The sequence below is a fragment of the Aphis gossypii genome, chromosome X, assembly GCF_020184175.1.
Source record: "Aphis gossypii isolate Hap1 chromosome X, ASM2018417v2, whole genome shotgun sequence".
Taxonomy (NCBI): domain Eukaryota; kingdom Metazoa; phylum Arthropoda; class Insecta; order Hemiptera; family Aphididae; genus Aphis; species Aphis gossypii.
Window position 1 is genome coordinate 16,600,033 of NC_065533.1, and position 16,071 is coordinate 16,616,103.

General features: G+C 27.3%; 2 protein-coding genes across 7 annotated transcripts in view; one reads left to right on the forward strand and one right to left on the reverse strand.

Annotated features, from left to right (window-relative positions):
* Positions 1-4,393, forward strand: part of LOC114128507 (filamin-A) — a 98,273-nt gene extending 93,880 nt beyond the window's left edge. For all 5 annotated transcript variants that reach the window (XM_050206934.1, XM_050206930.1, XM_050206931.1 and 2 more), the window contains 5 exons: positions 1,593-1,786; positions 2,002-2,227; positions 2,479-2,694; positions 2,829-3,038; positions 3,443-4,393. In XM_050206934.1, coding sequence (XP_050062891.1) covers positions 1,593-1,786; positions 2,002-2,227; positions 2,479-2,694; positions 2,829-3,038; positions 3,443-3,627 — 1,031 coding nt within the window. In that variant the 3' untranslated portion in view covers positions 3,628-4,393. The remainder of the gene's footprint in view (positions 1-1,592; positions 1,787-2,001; positions 2,228-2,478; positions 2,695-2,828; positions 3,039-3,442) is intronic.
* A 1,734-nt stretch (positions 4,394-6,127) lies between these two features.
* The window catches only part of LOC114131988 (adenylate kinase isoenzyme 5), a 36,727-nt gene continuing 26,783 nt past the window's right edge, over positions 6,128-16,071 (reverse strand). For both annotated transcript variants that reach the window (XM_050206936.1, XM_050206935.1), the window contains exons 5-11: positions 12,588-12,730; positions 12,105-12,287; positions 11,743-12,001; positions 10,338-10,492; positions 10,156-10,269; positions 9,266-9,430; positions 6,128-8,198 (exon numbers count right to left, since the gene is read on the reverse strand). In XM_050206936.1, the coding sequence (XP_050062893.1) occupies positions 7,830-8,198; positions 9,266-9,430; positions 10,156-10,269; positions 10,338-10,492; positions 11,743-12,001; positions 12,105-12,287; positions 12,588-12,730 (1,388 nt within the window). In that variant the 3' untranslated portion in view covers positions 6,128-7,829. The remainder of the gene's footprint in view (positions 8,199-9,265; positions 9,431-10,155; positions 10,270-10,337; positions 10,493-11,742; positions 12,002-12,104; positions 12,288-12,587; positions 12,731-16,071) is intronic.

A 16,071-nucleotide genomic window follows, 5' to 3' on the forward strand; every position in this document is an offset into this window, starting at 1 on the left:
GTTCGTCTTAAAGAGATTATAAACGGCTCATTTTTAATATGTTGAATATGCAAATGATAATATTTCCAACGAGTCATATTGTTTACGGATGTGTAATACGTATACATTATTATAACTTGTTATTACCCCACTAACAATTTGTTATTATTATTATTTTTTTCACTAAAAGTATTTATTTATTGTCTATCATTCTGTTTATTTTATTTGTTGGAAATGACTTATGCAACCAGGTTTGAATTCGTCAAAAGATTTAATTTTTTTTAAATGTCTTATTACTTTATTATAAGACTTATAAATATTTATTATTTTATTTTTAGATACTTTTAATTAGAAAAATGTGGAGAGAAATTAGAAAAATGAAATGAATACATTAGTCTGAAGTAAAATAGTTGAAAAATTCAAATCAGTTTTTCTACAAATACCTAATTAAAATTTATTTTACGTTAAATAATATAATTTTTTAAATAATTATTTACGTTGCTTATTATAGCCATCTTATTGAATGTAATAATGGCTAACGATTTAAAACTATATACTTTTCAAAGTGAATAATTTTGGAATAAAAAAAATATGAATAGGAATATTTTCTTACAATTTCAATAAATTTGTTTAATTAAATTATAATATTAATAGTTTATACAATTATTCCAAATGAAATTATGGGCCATTCGCATAAAACTCGTAAATTCTATACAAGCTAAACATTATTTTCCCGAAAATAATTTATAACAAATATTTAAATATAAATTTAAATAATTAGTTGTACTATTTTCTCGTTACTTTCTAATGTTATAAATTATGTCAATTGAATTATATTATTTTTGCTGTTACACTCCAATTAATATAAACGTTAATGCAAGTTATAACGGATTTATGACTTGGTACTCTGCCACAGGCTCCAAATTACATATTATGTGGTCTAAAAATGTATCGAGTTGAAATAGGAGAAACATTTTAGTTTTAAAATACATTTCAATCGTTAAACCCATTTAACGGTATTTGTAGTCTAAAATAAATGGTCCAATGCTTCATAAACAAAAGCAACTGATGCATTTTATTTATTTATTTTATTGAAAAACTCGTCTAAAACTTTACAATAAAATTATTGTAGTAACTTATTATGCTGACACGTGTTTGACGAAAGTTTAAAAGTATAATAAACTATGTTCTTGATCCAATATGAAAAATTGTTTTCTACATAAAAATATTGTATACTACTGTTGCGTTCGATTCAAATATTTGATATATTATTATATATTTATGTTATTGAAAAAAGTAAGTTCTTTTATCAATGTTATCATGAACCATATTATCTTGAGTATTTTAAGTTTAATAACTTAAAAACTACTCGCTCAAATTTCGAATTATATATCGTCACAAGATACGCCATTAATTGCACGAAAAAGCTAAACAATTTACAATATGGACTTAAGTATGCTTAAAATTTCCAAAATGATTAATTTTATTAATTAATCATCATATTAATGAAGTTAAAATTTTTACATAAATAATAATAAAAACATTTATTAGCATTCATAGTTATTATGTCATTTTATAAAACGAATATTTAAAACATTTTGTCTGTTCTGCAGGAGAATACCGAATTGGAATTAAATTTAACGACCAGCACATACCTGACTCACCATACAAGCTGTTTATATCGCCAGCAATGGGTGACGCGCACAAGCTAGAAGTTGCACAATTCCCAACGTCTGGAGTCCAAGCCGATTACCCCGCACAATTTATTGTTCGCAAAAACGGTGCTGTCGGTCAACTCGACGCTAAGGTATTTAAAAATGATGATATTATTATTATGTATTAAAATTATTATTCACAAAATCATCGAAGAATCGATATTATAATGATACTTTTATATTTATACCTTTATTTTTATATTTCTGATTTTTGCTGACGCGCGAACACCGTCGCGCGTGATTATCATAATATTATAACGGACTGAAATAATTGTTTACGAGTACATGTATGATCGTTATTTTGCAGGTGGTGTCACCGTCTGGAACCGAAGACGACTGTTTCATCCAATCAATCGATCAAGACATGTACTCTGTTCGTTTTATGCCCCGCGATAATGGCGTTCACAACATACACGTCAAGTTCAATGGGGTTCACATTCCAGGATCGCCTTACCGCCTGAAGGTTGGCAAAGGAGACGCTGACCCAGCTGCCGTGCATGCTACTGGCAGTGGTTTGGGAGACGTCAAGACAGGTATCTAATTATAAATAATAAGTAATAACTTACCTTACACCCAACTGCGTAATTAATATGTTCTTAGTCTCACATCAGAGCAAAAATATCGTAAAATAATTTTAGTTTCCGATTTTAGTTTGCATTTTTTTTTTTTTTTTATTTCCTCAATCAATAAAATTAATCAATTCTAAGAAAAAATTAATATATTTATATATTTATATATATAATTGATCACGATTCGTCAAATTCAATATTGATAAATGTTTTAGGACACAAGACCGATTTCATTGTGGACACTTGCAACGCGGGTGCCGGTACATTGGCTGTAACCATAGACGGACCAAGTAAAGTTTCCATGGACTGTACCGAAGTCGAAGAAGGCTACAAAGTCAGGTACACACCGCTGGTGCCAGGCGAATATTACATCAGTTTGAAATACAACGGATATCATATCGTTGGTTCGCCATTCAAAGTCACTTGTACTGGTACGTGATGTGTAATATGACTGAAATTATATTGTAGCATAATATTATTAATAATAAAACCTAATGCAATATTTTGAACAAAAATTAGAATATCTTTTTTGAAACAATGAAAATAATGTATGATCGTTTTTCAGGTGAGGATTTGGCTGAGCGTGGGCCACAAGAAACAAGCTCGGTGGTTGTGGAAACCGTACACAAAGTGTCTAAGTCTCACAAGGGTGGTGCCGGTGTCGTTCTGCCACACTTCAAGTCGAACGCTACACTTGTCACAAGCAAAGGAATGGGCTTGAAGAAAGCATATGTGGGAAAACAAAATCTATTCAGCATTAGTGCTTCTGACGCCGGTAATCATCATATTTAGTATAACTCATTTAATCGAAAACGTGTGCCTACACAATACATATACGTAATATGACATACATGAGTACAATTTTTGAATCTCTGCAGTAGACCGAGGAAATTGCATTGCATTTCCAAATTAACCAAATTTTGATCTCCAGAGACGTTAGAGATATAATTAAATAATTTTATTATACTAAAAATACCATATTAATTAAATAACACGGTCAAATTATATAATTATTTAACTAGTGATAATATTTTAACTCATACTAGTCATATAGTATGATAAAATGAAGATTGTCTTTTATAAGAATTTAAATCGTTTTTCTCATCAATATTTGATGTAATATATGATAGTACGTATATTTTTGAATCTACTAAAATGTGTTATGCTTTTGTTTCACAGGTAACAATATATTATTCGTTGGTATTTATGGACCCAAGGGACCGTGTGAGGAGATATTTATCAAACACATGAAACAGAATAACTACCAAGTGAGCTATATCGTCCGAGAACGTGGCGAATACATTTTACTGGTCAAGTGGGGCGATGATCACATACCCGGCTCACCGTTCAAAATCGAAACCTAAATTAAAACAAATAGAAATAAAAATGAAAAAAAAAAAAAAAAAAAAAAAAACAACAACAAATGGTTCGAAACTAGAAGACATCGATCTAATCAATCCATGATATGAACAAGTGAACTCATATTATTATATCATTACCATAATCACAAATAGGAAGAAACAAGAAACAGGTGTCCGTCCGTCGGAATAAAATTATGGTTCTACCAAATTTACATGCTGTAATTTATTATTGTTTGTTTCCGACTTAATATTATCATTTAATACTTGTACAACAAAAAAAAAAAAAAAAAACACTCATTTGTTTTAGAAAATAATTATTTATGTTTATTCGAATGTCGAATCTTATCTTATTTATTTTATATATTACTCATAGTGACTATATCATAATGTTTGTTAGTCAGATTATTAATCATTTTATTTATTTATATTATATTATTAAACAATATATTATTATTATTCAACATTGTAATAAGTTAATGTTCAACGAAACGTTCCGTAAGATTTAATATTGATTCGCCAGAAATATAATTATCTAATATTATTTTATATACCTACTTCGAAATAGTTAATAGCGTTCGTCGTCTAACCAATTATTAAACAACATTCAGTGTGGTATAAGGTATTTAACTTATAGCTAACCACTTCGTATCTTCTTTATGTGTACTGATTCAATATGATTTTATACAATATACATTAATATTATACCTAAATATATTTATACAAAATGGGATGCCTGTAAATAAAGATTCTATATCATTACGTTATATTATATGATGTATTATTGTGCAAGTGTAAAATTTACTACATAATTGGTCGATTTTCCCTGTACATATTATTATATAATTACATTATAACATTATGTACTTAATTACAGACATTATATCTTTAGCCAGCTAAGGTTCCCAACCAGTGTGCCGAAAACCAACCAAATCGGAGTAATAAAAATTGAATGATTTACAAAATAATTTTCAAATTTCCATGATTTTTAATAATTTTGTCAAAATTTCATCTTTGGATGCTAAAAAAAAAAAATGTTAGTTAGTGTATCTAGTCTTTATAGCCAAAATAATTACGTACAATAAATATTTACGAAAAATCTCGTATTAATTTCTAAACTTTTTGACTGAGTAAAATATTTTTTCATCAATATTTATAGAAACCTATAAAAAAAAGTCAAAAATATTAAATGTTAAATAATAAATCTCCATTCCCCATGCTAAAAAGTTCTGTGAACATACAAATACAATACATACTACTTAGGCATATTAACAACTTATTCTAAATCTTGTATTTAATTTTAAAGATTTTTAACCGTTTATGGTTCCACATAAATTGAAATTTTTCAAAAATTTCAAATATTTTAATATAGCTTAAATGTTTTAATCATTATGGTATGGTAATACGAAAACGTTGGAATTAAATATAATATATTATTGTTAATACAATTACCTTATTCAAACTGTTCAATTATTTTGGTTTAACTATCCAATATAAAATAGAAAAATAGTCAATTTTATTATGTTAATTGTAAATTGTAAATTGCAAATTTTAACATTTTTTCGACTTCATTTTGTACAAAAATCATTATCAGACTTGTCAGTACGAACGAGATATAAGTGATGCAGTTGAATTGTCTATCCAGGACTTCGTAGCATAATTTAATTATTGAAATACATTGCATAACACCTTAAAAATATAATAATTTCAATAAAATATATGTTGCAAACATTTTGAAGGAAATGTTTTTTTTTTTTTTGGTATGGAGTATTATACAAAGGCCAATATTATATATAGAGTGATTCACCAAGCATACTCATCTCCGATTTTTCATTTGACAACGAGTTATTTTAATTTTGGTTTTTAAAATGTTATGTTTATTTATAATAACCTTATTGAATATTTATTTTTCATACAATACTTATTTAAGCAATAACTTGTAGCAGCATAAACTTCTTTTTTTCAAATGCTCCCTTCGTTGCTTTGATTTGTTAAGTAGAATTTTTTTTTTTTGTATGATTTCAATGTACGTATTTATAATTTATATCAGAATTTAAAGGAATAGTTTCTGACTTATTAAATATATTATATTACGTTTAATGATTTTAAAATGTTTAGCACTTTCATTATGTAGATCTGCAATAGGTATAATGTGGTTTTTTTTTAAGACAACACGTATTTCCAACACTAAATTTGGACAGACCAATTTTTTTAAATTAATTTTGACCCTAGTTTTAAAATCAAAAATAAATTATTTACAAACAGTAAAATTTTTGAATTATATATGACTAAGTTATTGAATTTTTCGATGATCATTTTTCTTTGTTCTATATTTTCGTGTGATTTCTTATACTTTTTACCTAACTTGTTGTACCTAACTCAATCATTAAGATACACAAAGAAAAACTCTACATAAATACTCTTTACACGAGTAGGTAGCGTAGGTATTTACATAATATTATTATGTATATATTATTTACACAAGTAATAAAAAATGTTCGCCATGTAAAATGACAAAAATAATTTTTATTCAAGTAGAATATAACAATAAAAACATATCAAAAGTACATTATAATATACAAATGATTTGATCGTTACTCGACACATTTATTTGTACACCAGTTATTCAATGTTATCGCATTCGTAGAAAACAAAAATGAAAATGAATAATTAAAATACAGACGAAACAAAATTAAAATATATTCATAGTTATTCTATTATTATTATTATTATTATTATTATGAATAGGAGTAGTAGTTGTACCTATTAAAGATTCGATTTCCGCAATCGGCGACGTTCGGCAATCGATCCGTATGAATATTTTGATACACTGTAATGTCACACGACGGATGGTAATTTATTTCTCAAAGCATAAGCGTGCGCACGAATGTGCAGCGAATGGTATTCTCACCTTCGTTGTACCGGACAATTTATTTTGGATTTAGTCCAACGGTAATATTTATGTGTAAAGATTACGTAGTATGAGAAGTTTAAAAAATATTGAATTTATAGTAAAATTAAAATATGAATGACTAAAAATAAAAATTGATAACAATTATTTACCAACTCGAAAAGTCTATAAAAATAGATGGATTTCATATTAACGGACGTATTCGCGCGTATACCATGTACCCAGGGGCGTCATTGTCCCATTTTGGGGAAGGGTGAAAACTCAAATATAAACTCAGTCTTTACATAATTCATTTTACTCTGTTATTTTTAATATAATTGTGAGTTAGTCTGTACACTGTCATCAAAGTTAAACGTAAAAATGTTCTTAAGTGCCGATCGTAAGAAGCATTTTTCGATATTCGAATTTTGAAACGAGTTGATGAATATCTTAAAATAAAAAAAATGTACGATTTTAAAATGTAGGTATTTAACTTGTTTTAAATTTAAAATACACTCAGAGTAAAATAGGTTATTTTAAACATACAATTTTTAATATTGACAATTAATTAAATAACGTGTGTGGGTACGACCTAACGTCCCCTCAAGAAGTTATGTAGAGACAATTTTAACCAATTTTAGACAATATTTATTTAATAAAATATAACCATTTAACCTAACCTATCTATAGTAATTTATAACAATTGCCGAAAAATTAAGTGTAAAACCTAAGAAATTGTTTTAAAAAACTACGAGGTACCCTCTAGGACGACTGCCCACATCTCCCCCCCCCCCCCGAAGACGCCCCTGACCCTATACATATACAGACACAACCGTGTACACCATTATATAATAATATTTACAGTCGTAATCACAACCGCTGAATTAGCCGTTTACTAACAGATAAATGAATATCGTCTATAGACCACGTCATTGTAATATAACTCATAACCCATTTATAATATAAAATCTTGTATACTAATACCGAACGACGCGCATTTTCGTTCAAACAATCGGCGGACGATAAAGGAACACATCGCAATAATATAGGTAATAGGTATTTACCTAGCACGCGTTTTACCCGAATCGAAACGAGGAAAACGAATGGGAACGTGGGACGCTTACGAATAAAAATCGTTCTGATCGGAAAAACACGCGCCGCACCGGACACAAAATCCCGCACACGCTTACGACTTAAAGTGACCACCCGCTGTGTATGTATGCCTACGAAGATTGGGCGTAATACTATAATATATGAGGACGTTTTATTATAATATTATAACACGAAAATAATAATGTCCGTTTTACGCAACTGTCATTTAACCGTTGAACATCGACGGGTCGTTGGCATACGATCCTATTTGAGAGTACATGTTACGAACGTCGTAACGCAAATTCTGTCCCCGATTTTTGTTGTCACCGTTCGTGTCGTTCGGTAGATGACCGTTTTGACGCGGCACCGCCGGCCCCGAAACCGTGTGTCCAGCAGTCGTCGCTGCCGCCGCTACCGCCGACGTAGTTCGCTTTTCCGTGATGTCTCGGCGAGGATCGGTGTCGGCGTTATCGCCGGCGCCATCGTCGTCGTAGTCGTCCCGATGGAAAACCGGAAAATTCTCTCCCTTCATCGTCTCCACCAGTGTGCTGATGAACGTCTCTTGTACACGCTTGTCGTCGGTGTTACCGTCCACCTGAGCCATTGAGAAATAACACGATACAATACTATAGTATTAACATAATCACCGACAGGCATAGATGCATAGGTATATGTCGTTGTAACCAAATTTTCAAGCAAGCAATCATTATAATTATATTACAATAAACGATACAAATTATGAGTGGTATACTAACAAAACGTCATGTACTAAGTAAATTGTAATGAAATGATTAAAATGGCAATACCTTAAATTATTTTAAATTTTAAACGGAGCAATATTGATATTACAATGATGTGTGCGTTTTTTTTTCTGTCCATCATCACCTTTTAAGACGACAAAAATGCTTTGTTTTCAAAAATAGGAGTAGTTTTTGGCAGAAAATTGTATCTAGTTAGTAATTTAGAGTGTCAAAAGTAAAAAATGTTAAGTAATTATTTTAATAATCGAAAAAAAAATAAAACAATTTAAGGAATTTTTGATAAAACGGACTTAGTTTTTTTTTGTATACCTAACTCCTAAATGAAGATAAATTATTTCACCGTAAATACCGTACATTATCATAGATACTTTAAATTTTTACCAAATGGAAATCTTATCTTATTCTATTCAAGATAAAATATTCAAAATGTGTCAAATGTGTTTAAGTTAATAAAAATTGAAAAATATAAAAAAAAAATAAGTAAAAATAAAAGTTGAAAATAATATTAAAAAAAAACACAATTTTATACCTACATATTTATTATTATTTTAATAATAACAGTGCAAAGATAACTTTTTGATTAATTTAAATCTCATTTTTTATATTTTTTATAAACGTTTAAGGTTGGAATATTGACAGAAATTGTGAAAATTACTAAATTTTTTTGTAATTAGAATTTCATAAACATTCTTGTTTTTATAACTCAGACTTTTCTTCAATTTTTAGGCAAAAAATAAAAGTACTTTTAAATTTATTATTGTTGTAATAATATTCATACAATCATTGTATTGTTTCTAACTTGTTTCCACGAACCGACTTTTTAATTTTTGATTGGTCAGATTTTTCCATAACACAATAATATTAATTTATTGCATATTTTAATGTAATACTGTTTACTCACTACTGCTAAGCGGTTGTCTTTATCCAGTGCCTTGAGCATCGGTAGAGTTTGTTCGCGGAAACTCTGCAGACGCCGGCGAAACGCCGACACGCTGTCGTCTAACCTTCCGCGACCTAACTGCAACTTTGAGCAATCCAATAGTATCAACTTCGGCCGTTGAGCATACTGAAAATAATTATATTTTAATTTTAATTTTCAAAAAACTGTTTATAGCTTTGCCTTTTAACTCCCTTTTTGTTTATTTACCTTTTTAAAACTAAAAACGAAAGGGCAGTGTTTACCACAATACTGCGTCACTCGGACCCGTATCGTTTATTCACTAACTTTTAAATGCGTTATAAGATATATATTTTTTTAACTCTTGTATAGTCATATAGGTTTCTCTATAAGAGGGAAGCCCAAACATAAATTTCACTTATGCTCATCAAAATCGAATATATATATTTTTTTATTTTATATTATATTATGGTTAACTTTTATAGTTACTTTCCGTATGTTTATGGATTGTAGACTAAAAAACTACTCAACCGAATTTGACAAAATCTTCAGAGATATCAGATAAGTTAGAAAAATAGTACAATGCATTTTATAAATAAACTAAGTGTTAATCATAATTTTCCCATTTCTGTCAAATTATTTTACAAACTGAAGTACATAAACGCCGATTTTCCCTTGAACTGAAGTATACTAAAACCGGAATAAAACGATCAATATTTAGTGCTGTATTTTTTTCCTGGCTAACAGTAAGTATAATATAAATTACATAATACATATGATAGATTATATCGATTTAATTATTAATTTAAAATAATATATACATTTTTTTTTTTTTTTTTTGCTATTCTTTATTATTATTAATTTTATTTTATCATTATTGTAGTAATACGTACCTTTTTTTCAAAATAGTTGAGCTGTCCAATATTTCTTGGATAACCATCGATCACGATACCCTCTGCATTTATATACTTGAGTAACTCTTTATCTAATATTTCGTGAACTATCGACTGTAAAGATATAAAAACACCAATATAGTCAGTGATATAAATAGAAACAATTACAATATTATTATCACCTCTTCGAGGATGTGTCCACTGCTGATCGTTTCTTGTAGAGGTTCTTGAGACGACGCCAGAGATCTCATTAGAGGTCCAACGCTGACATGACCCCAACCAGTGTTGGCCCTGAGTACTTTTTGGCACAATGAACTCTTGTTGCTGCCGGGGCCACCTGTATGTATCAACAAATTGATCAATGATTTGCGTTTAAAACATTAAGGCCCGAACATAACTATTCCTCCAAAATCAAAGTTTTAGAAATAATTTATGTAGGTAGTATGATATTAAGTCAAAGTGATAAAGGCTACACAACAAATTCGATCTAAAATAATTTTTAAGTTTATTAATTATCTTTAACATTTATAAGGTAAAAAATGGATTTTATTATGCTTAGCTAAAAAATTTGATTAGTGATTTTACTCTACTTGAAGAAATTATTTTGATAAAAATTGATTTCAACTATGATATCCAATAAGTTATTATAAAGTAATTATTCGACAATAAAAATATTTTCATCCTAAAAAGGTAGCTAAGTGAATACCGTTCTGATGTACATTAGGTGTACTCAACACCCGGTCACTATAATTATATTATCTATACTAATATAACTTTTATTTCGTATTTTCATGAAACTAATTTATGTTATATGGTTGGGAATTATGAAACATGATAATATGACAACTTTGAATAGTTGCCATACTCAAAAAGCGTTTATATTTTATAGTTTAATGAATCAACAAATTCAAGTAGTATTACCTAATATTTTTAAAAAAAAGTTTGTAATAAAAATATTTTATCATTTTTTTTTAAATTTGTATTATTTACATTTTTTTTAAAAAAAATGTTTAATGTATTAATTTATAAATATAAGTTTTTTAATTTGTGAACAAAATAAATTTTCATTTTTGCTATTTATTGTGTTTTAGGGCATATTACAGCGCTTATTTTAAGATTTTAAAAGGCATATTTTAGTAATTTTTAGTGCTATAAAATCTGAGCCCTGTTTATAAGTAATTTTATCCAAATTTTACAGGTATATAATATTGTCAAAAAAAAATGATTGCCTTTATATATTTTATAGATTTTACGATTATTTATTTTCGAGTTCCATCAAAATAAGATCGATTTTGTTAAAAATTTTATTTGCGTTAAATTTTAAAATAAGTACTGGAAAATGTATTTGACCTCACAAAAGTTTAAACTTAATCCAATTTGATACTCAAAACCACCTCCATTTTTGAAAATCAAAGCAGTTTATCGTTGATCAACAAATTATCGTAAAAAAAAACACATATCATGATAAAATCAATACATTCATTGCTCTGTTATTAATTTAGTTTATTGGATATAAAAAAAATACCGAACTAGCACAAAATGTCAAAAACACGAATCGCTCATAATTTTGTGTGGTCTACGACTCACCTACTACAAAAATGACTCGCGGAAACGTTTCCGGTTTCGAGACGCGATCTGTGGTCTGTGGTTCCGGCACGTGATCGACGGGGAGGTGACTGTTCGGGCGCTCAGCCTCGACTTCCGGTTGTTCGGTACCCGGGTTGTCCACGCGTACTGTACCGTTGGCCACTATAACCGGCGCCGGACTTTTGTAGGCACTCAATATTTGCAGTACCGAAGACCGGAAGTCGTTATACACTTCCGTCGGACTCCGTTCTCCATTTACCTACGAATATGATAATGTGTGATCATGAAATTAGAATATAAAAATACCGATCTGAAATTATATTTATAATTGATATATTTATTTATCTCTATTCAATACTCACTGAAATGAGCATTCCCCTCTGGTCGTAAAAGTCTGACACTGGAGTCACATTTTTATAGAAGTTGTTCAGCTCCATTCTGGCCAGACTTAAAACGACATGCCCTAATTTTGCACCGTAATCGATTTGTCGTTCCAACACATTTTGATTCCATGATATTAGAATAACTCCGTTTACGACTTTGATCTAACCATATGAATAAATAATATTTCAGTGTTCTTATAATTAATTATCGTTTAAATACGCTTTCTTTATTAAGTCAATATCTTTGAAATTTCACGTAAATTACGTAAATTTTAAAAATTCCAAATAAACTGATACAACTTATTCTATGTATGTATATTGTGTATATATATATATTTTTTTTTTTTACCGTAAACGGTAAATTAAATGCATTTATGTCAATATTATTTCCGAGTTCAAAAATATACTAAGAAGTCACTTAAATAACAATGTTAAGGCAAAATAAAAATTTTACTTCAATACCTTATTTGTATATTCAACTACATCACGCATATTTCTTGGGAATCCCGATATCAAAAATGTTTTGGCTGCTGGAGACATTTTCAACTCCAACATCAATACTTCAGTAACCGTTTTACTGGAGAGTTTGCTGAAGTCTTCCATATCTAAATAATAACAATGGTTAGACAAACATATTAGATATTTTAAAATATTTTACATATTTTGTATATAAGCTACACAAAATAAATACCTTCTACAATTAATATTCAAACTAATTAGTGTGCAAAAATTCAATTGGATTGTAATTCAAAATAAAAATTGTGGGTATATGCAAATGTACAGGTTGATACTAGATAACTGTGCTTAGTAGATGTAGAATTTTGTGATTAACCTACGTATTACAAATTATATTATTTACAAGACATTCAACAATTTCAATGATATTTTACTTATATTAATAAGATTATACTAGAATTCTAAGAGAATTTAAGTTTCAAACTATAACAAAAAAAAATTAATTTTATTAATAAGTACCTATTAATTTATTTTAATTCTAAATATAATACAATAATATTTTTAATTTAAATTATTGTGGCCCACAACATATGTAGGTACTATAATAATGAAATTTTTTTTTAATGTTGATCAGGTGCTATTTTTGAGATGCTAGTAGCCTGACAGCATCCTAATGACAAATAACTAGTTTATTTTTAACCGTCACGGATATTGATCAATATTAAAACTTAATTTAAACGTACAATATAGTTGTATAGAAATTGCTAAATCATATTTATTTTAATATTTACCTACATAAAATTTATCTTTTTTTTATTTATATATTAAAATATAAATATATTATATTATATTTAATTATATTTGTTATATTATTATTATTTTATATATTTATTTATATTTACACAATACACACATATTATATACTATATAGCAATGTAGTAATAAATATTTTACATGTTGTAAATAAATATAATTTCAAAACTTAACGTTATGCACTAAAAATAACTTATTTCTAAAATGAAAATTATTATAAATACGATTTTAAATCCAAAAGCTAATAAAATACTCAACAATATATGTGTGATAAGTATGTATTTACGTTTTTTGAAAATAATGCTTTTTAAACTAGTCAAATGTTACTTACTCAAAATAAAAAATAATGATTAAAAACTAAAAAAAAATTTATGAGCTTAAGATTTTTCTCTTTAGACACATTTTTGTACTTAATATACGTCAGCTACTTTGAACTAAACTAAAATCATAATCAATTTTTAATAAAAATATGTTTTATTAGTTGGATGTTTATTTGCAGACAATTTAATTTTTTTTTATCATCAATAAATTTAAAAAAAAAATATTGAGATTCACTATATTTTAAATTTTAAGAGAAAAAACTGTTCTTGGAATCGATAACTATTTATAAACACTAAACAGTAATAATATTCATTAATTTAATGAATTAAAATAATATTTTAAGAATCGTACTATACGAATTAAAGTTTTTACGTTAAGCTTTTCCTGATAAAATTAATTCATATTACTCTGAATAATAAATCATATTATAAAAAATAATATCTTATATAAATTTGGTTCAAGTTCAAGTTATTTATCAGTTTTATTTAACTTTACTTCTTGATTGAACGTTGAATACAAATTGTATTTAACAATAAAAATATTATACCTATTTAAAGAATTTTACGAGTGATTCCATGTCTACCGTGTTTGGTTATTACTTATTATAGTTATTATGAATATTACAAAGCCGTATGATAAATTCACTAAAACAATGATTATACAAATCAGTTATTATCAATAAATTATGAGATAAAATATTTGTATTTATTTAATAATAAAGTAGCCAGGTAAAACAAATAATTTAATATATAGGAGTATATTTGAATAATTGTAATTATTTTTTAATGCATTACAATTTACAGGTACTATATTTATATAAAGGGATATCTCATTATTTGCAAAATATTGTTTTCCTAGTTTAAATTGTATAACATATGTTTATCCTAAATTAAAACTACAAACTATTAAGTGATTATACTATTCTACAAAAGTGAGATTTTTCCTAAAAAATAATGCTCTTTCAAAAAAAATTATTAGAAATCTCATCAGAATAATATTTGTAAAAATTTAAAACTTAAATAGTAATTGTTATGGTATTGATATAAAAATGCTTTTATTTATACGTTTTACAAGACCAATTGATTTTCAATAACATTATCTTATATTTTCATTATCATCACTAGTTGGCAGTTTTAGCTTATGATATTTTACTCTCAAAATTTGTACTGTTAATTATTTTATATTAATGATACAGGATACTGATGAAACAAACATGTTTCATATTCTATTGTTATACACTTCATTGTTTCATTTTTTTTTTTAATTTTTCTATTATTTGTTTCGTACAATATAAAATTTAAATGACTCGTTAAAACAATTTGTCACGAGAACTGCTCAGTCTGTCTTATTTTTAATATGTATCTAAAAATTATAGACTGTCTGTTTAAGTGTTTACTTAGAGTTTCATAGAAACCGATATGTACTACGATAAAATATTTTTCATTCATAAATTACCATCAACCTCGTTTAAAACTTTATATTTACCGAAACCCGGACTTTGGCCAGTATTATATTTGTTATTTAGTGTTGTTTTTAGTTTTTACGTTTAAAGGAATAGGAGACCTTTGCAGACCTTTGGTTAACACATCACATTAAATTTTTAAACCAAAACGCCGAACTGTTCCCAATTCAATTTAAACAGGTCAGGGACAACCATAGGTACATTATAATATTATTAAGGCCTGATCGATAGGTAATTGGCCCTCGTGAAAGTAAAATGTTTGGTCTCAATCAATATAATAATTTCATTATTTTGAAAATCCTATTTTAATTTTTTAAAACAATCATGTAAGTGTTAAGGTAATGAATATTTTTTTCCGAAATATTTAAAAATTCAAAGATAGAAAAGTATATTCTCGGGGAATGGGTTTTTAGACTTCAACATAATTCAAATAATTTTATTGGAAGAAAAATTATTTTGAATCTCGTTGACAAATGTTATAAACTGGAAAGTAAAAATCCCTTATATAATTTTATGATTAATTTGAAAGACGTGTTTTATAACAATATCATAAAGATCTCGATATACTCGTATTATATTATCAAACGATTTGACTTATGTCTTTTAAAAAACAATTATTACTGGAATTCTGTTAAAAATATAGTACCACAGTTTTTAATATAAGAAGAATTTCTTATGAGAAAAATCTACTTAAAAAATCGAAAAATAATCTACTCAAATATTGGTAAATCTTAAATCGATGTGATGGAATTTTCTAAACTGAAAAATTTATAAAATTGTTTTCCCTTGACTATGATTAAGACGACGAAAAACTTTTTTGGAAAAAAACTTGATTGTTCCCAATTATACGTCGTATTCATCTTTCATCTCTTTATATTTTAGAGTTTATAACAA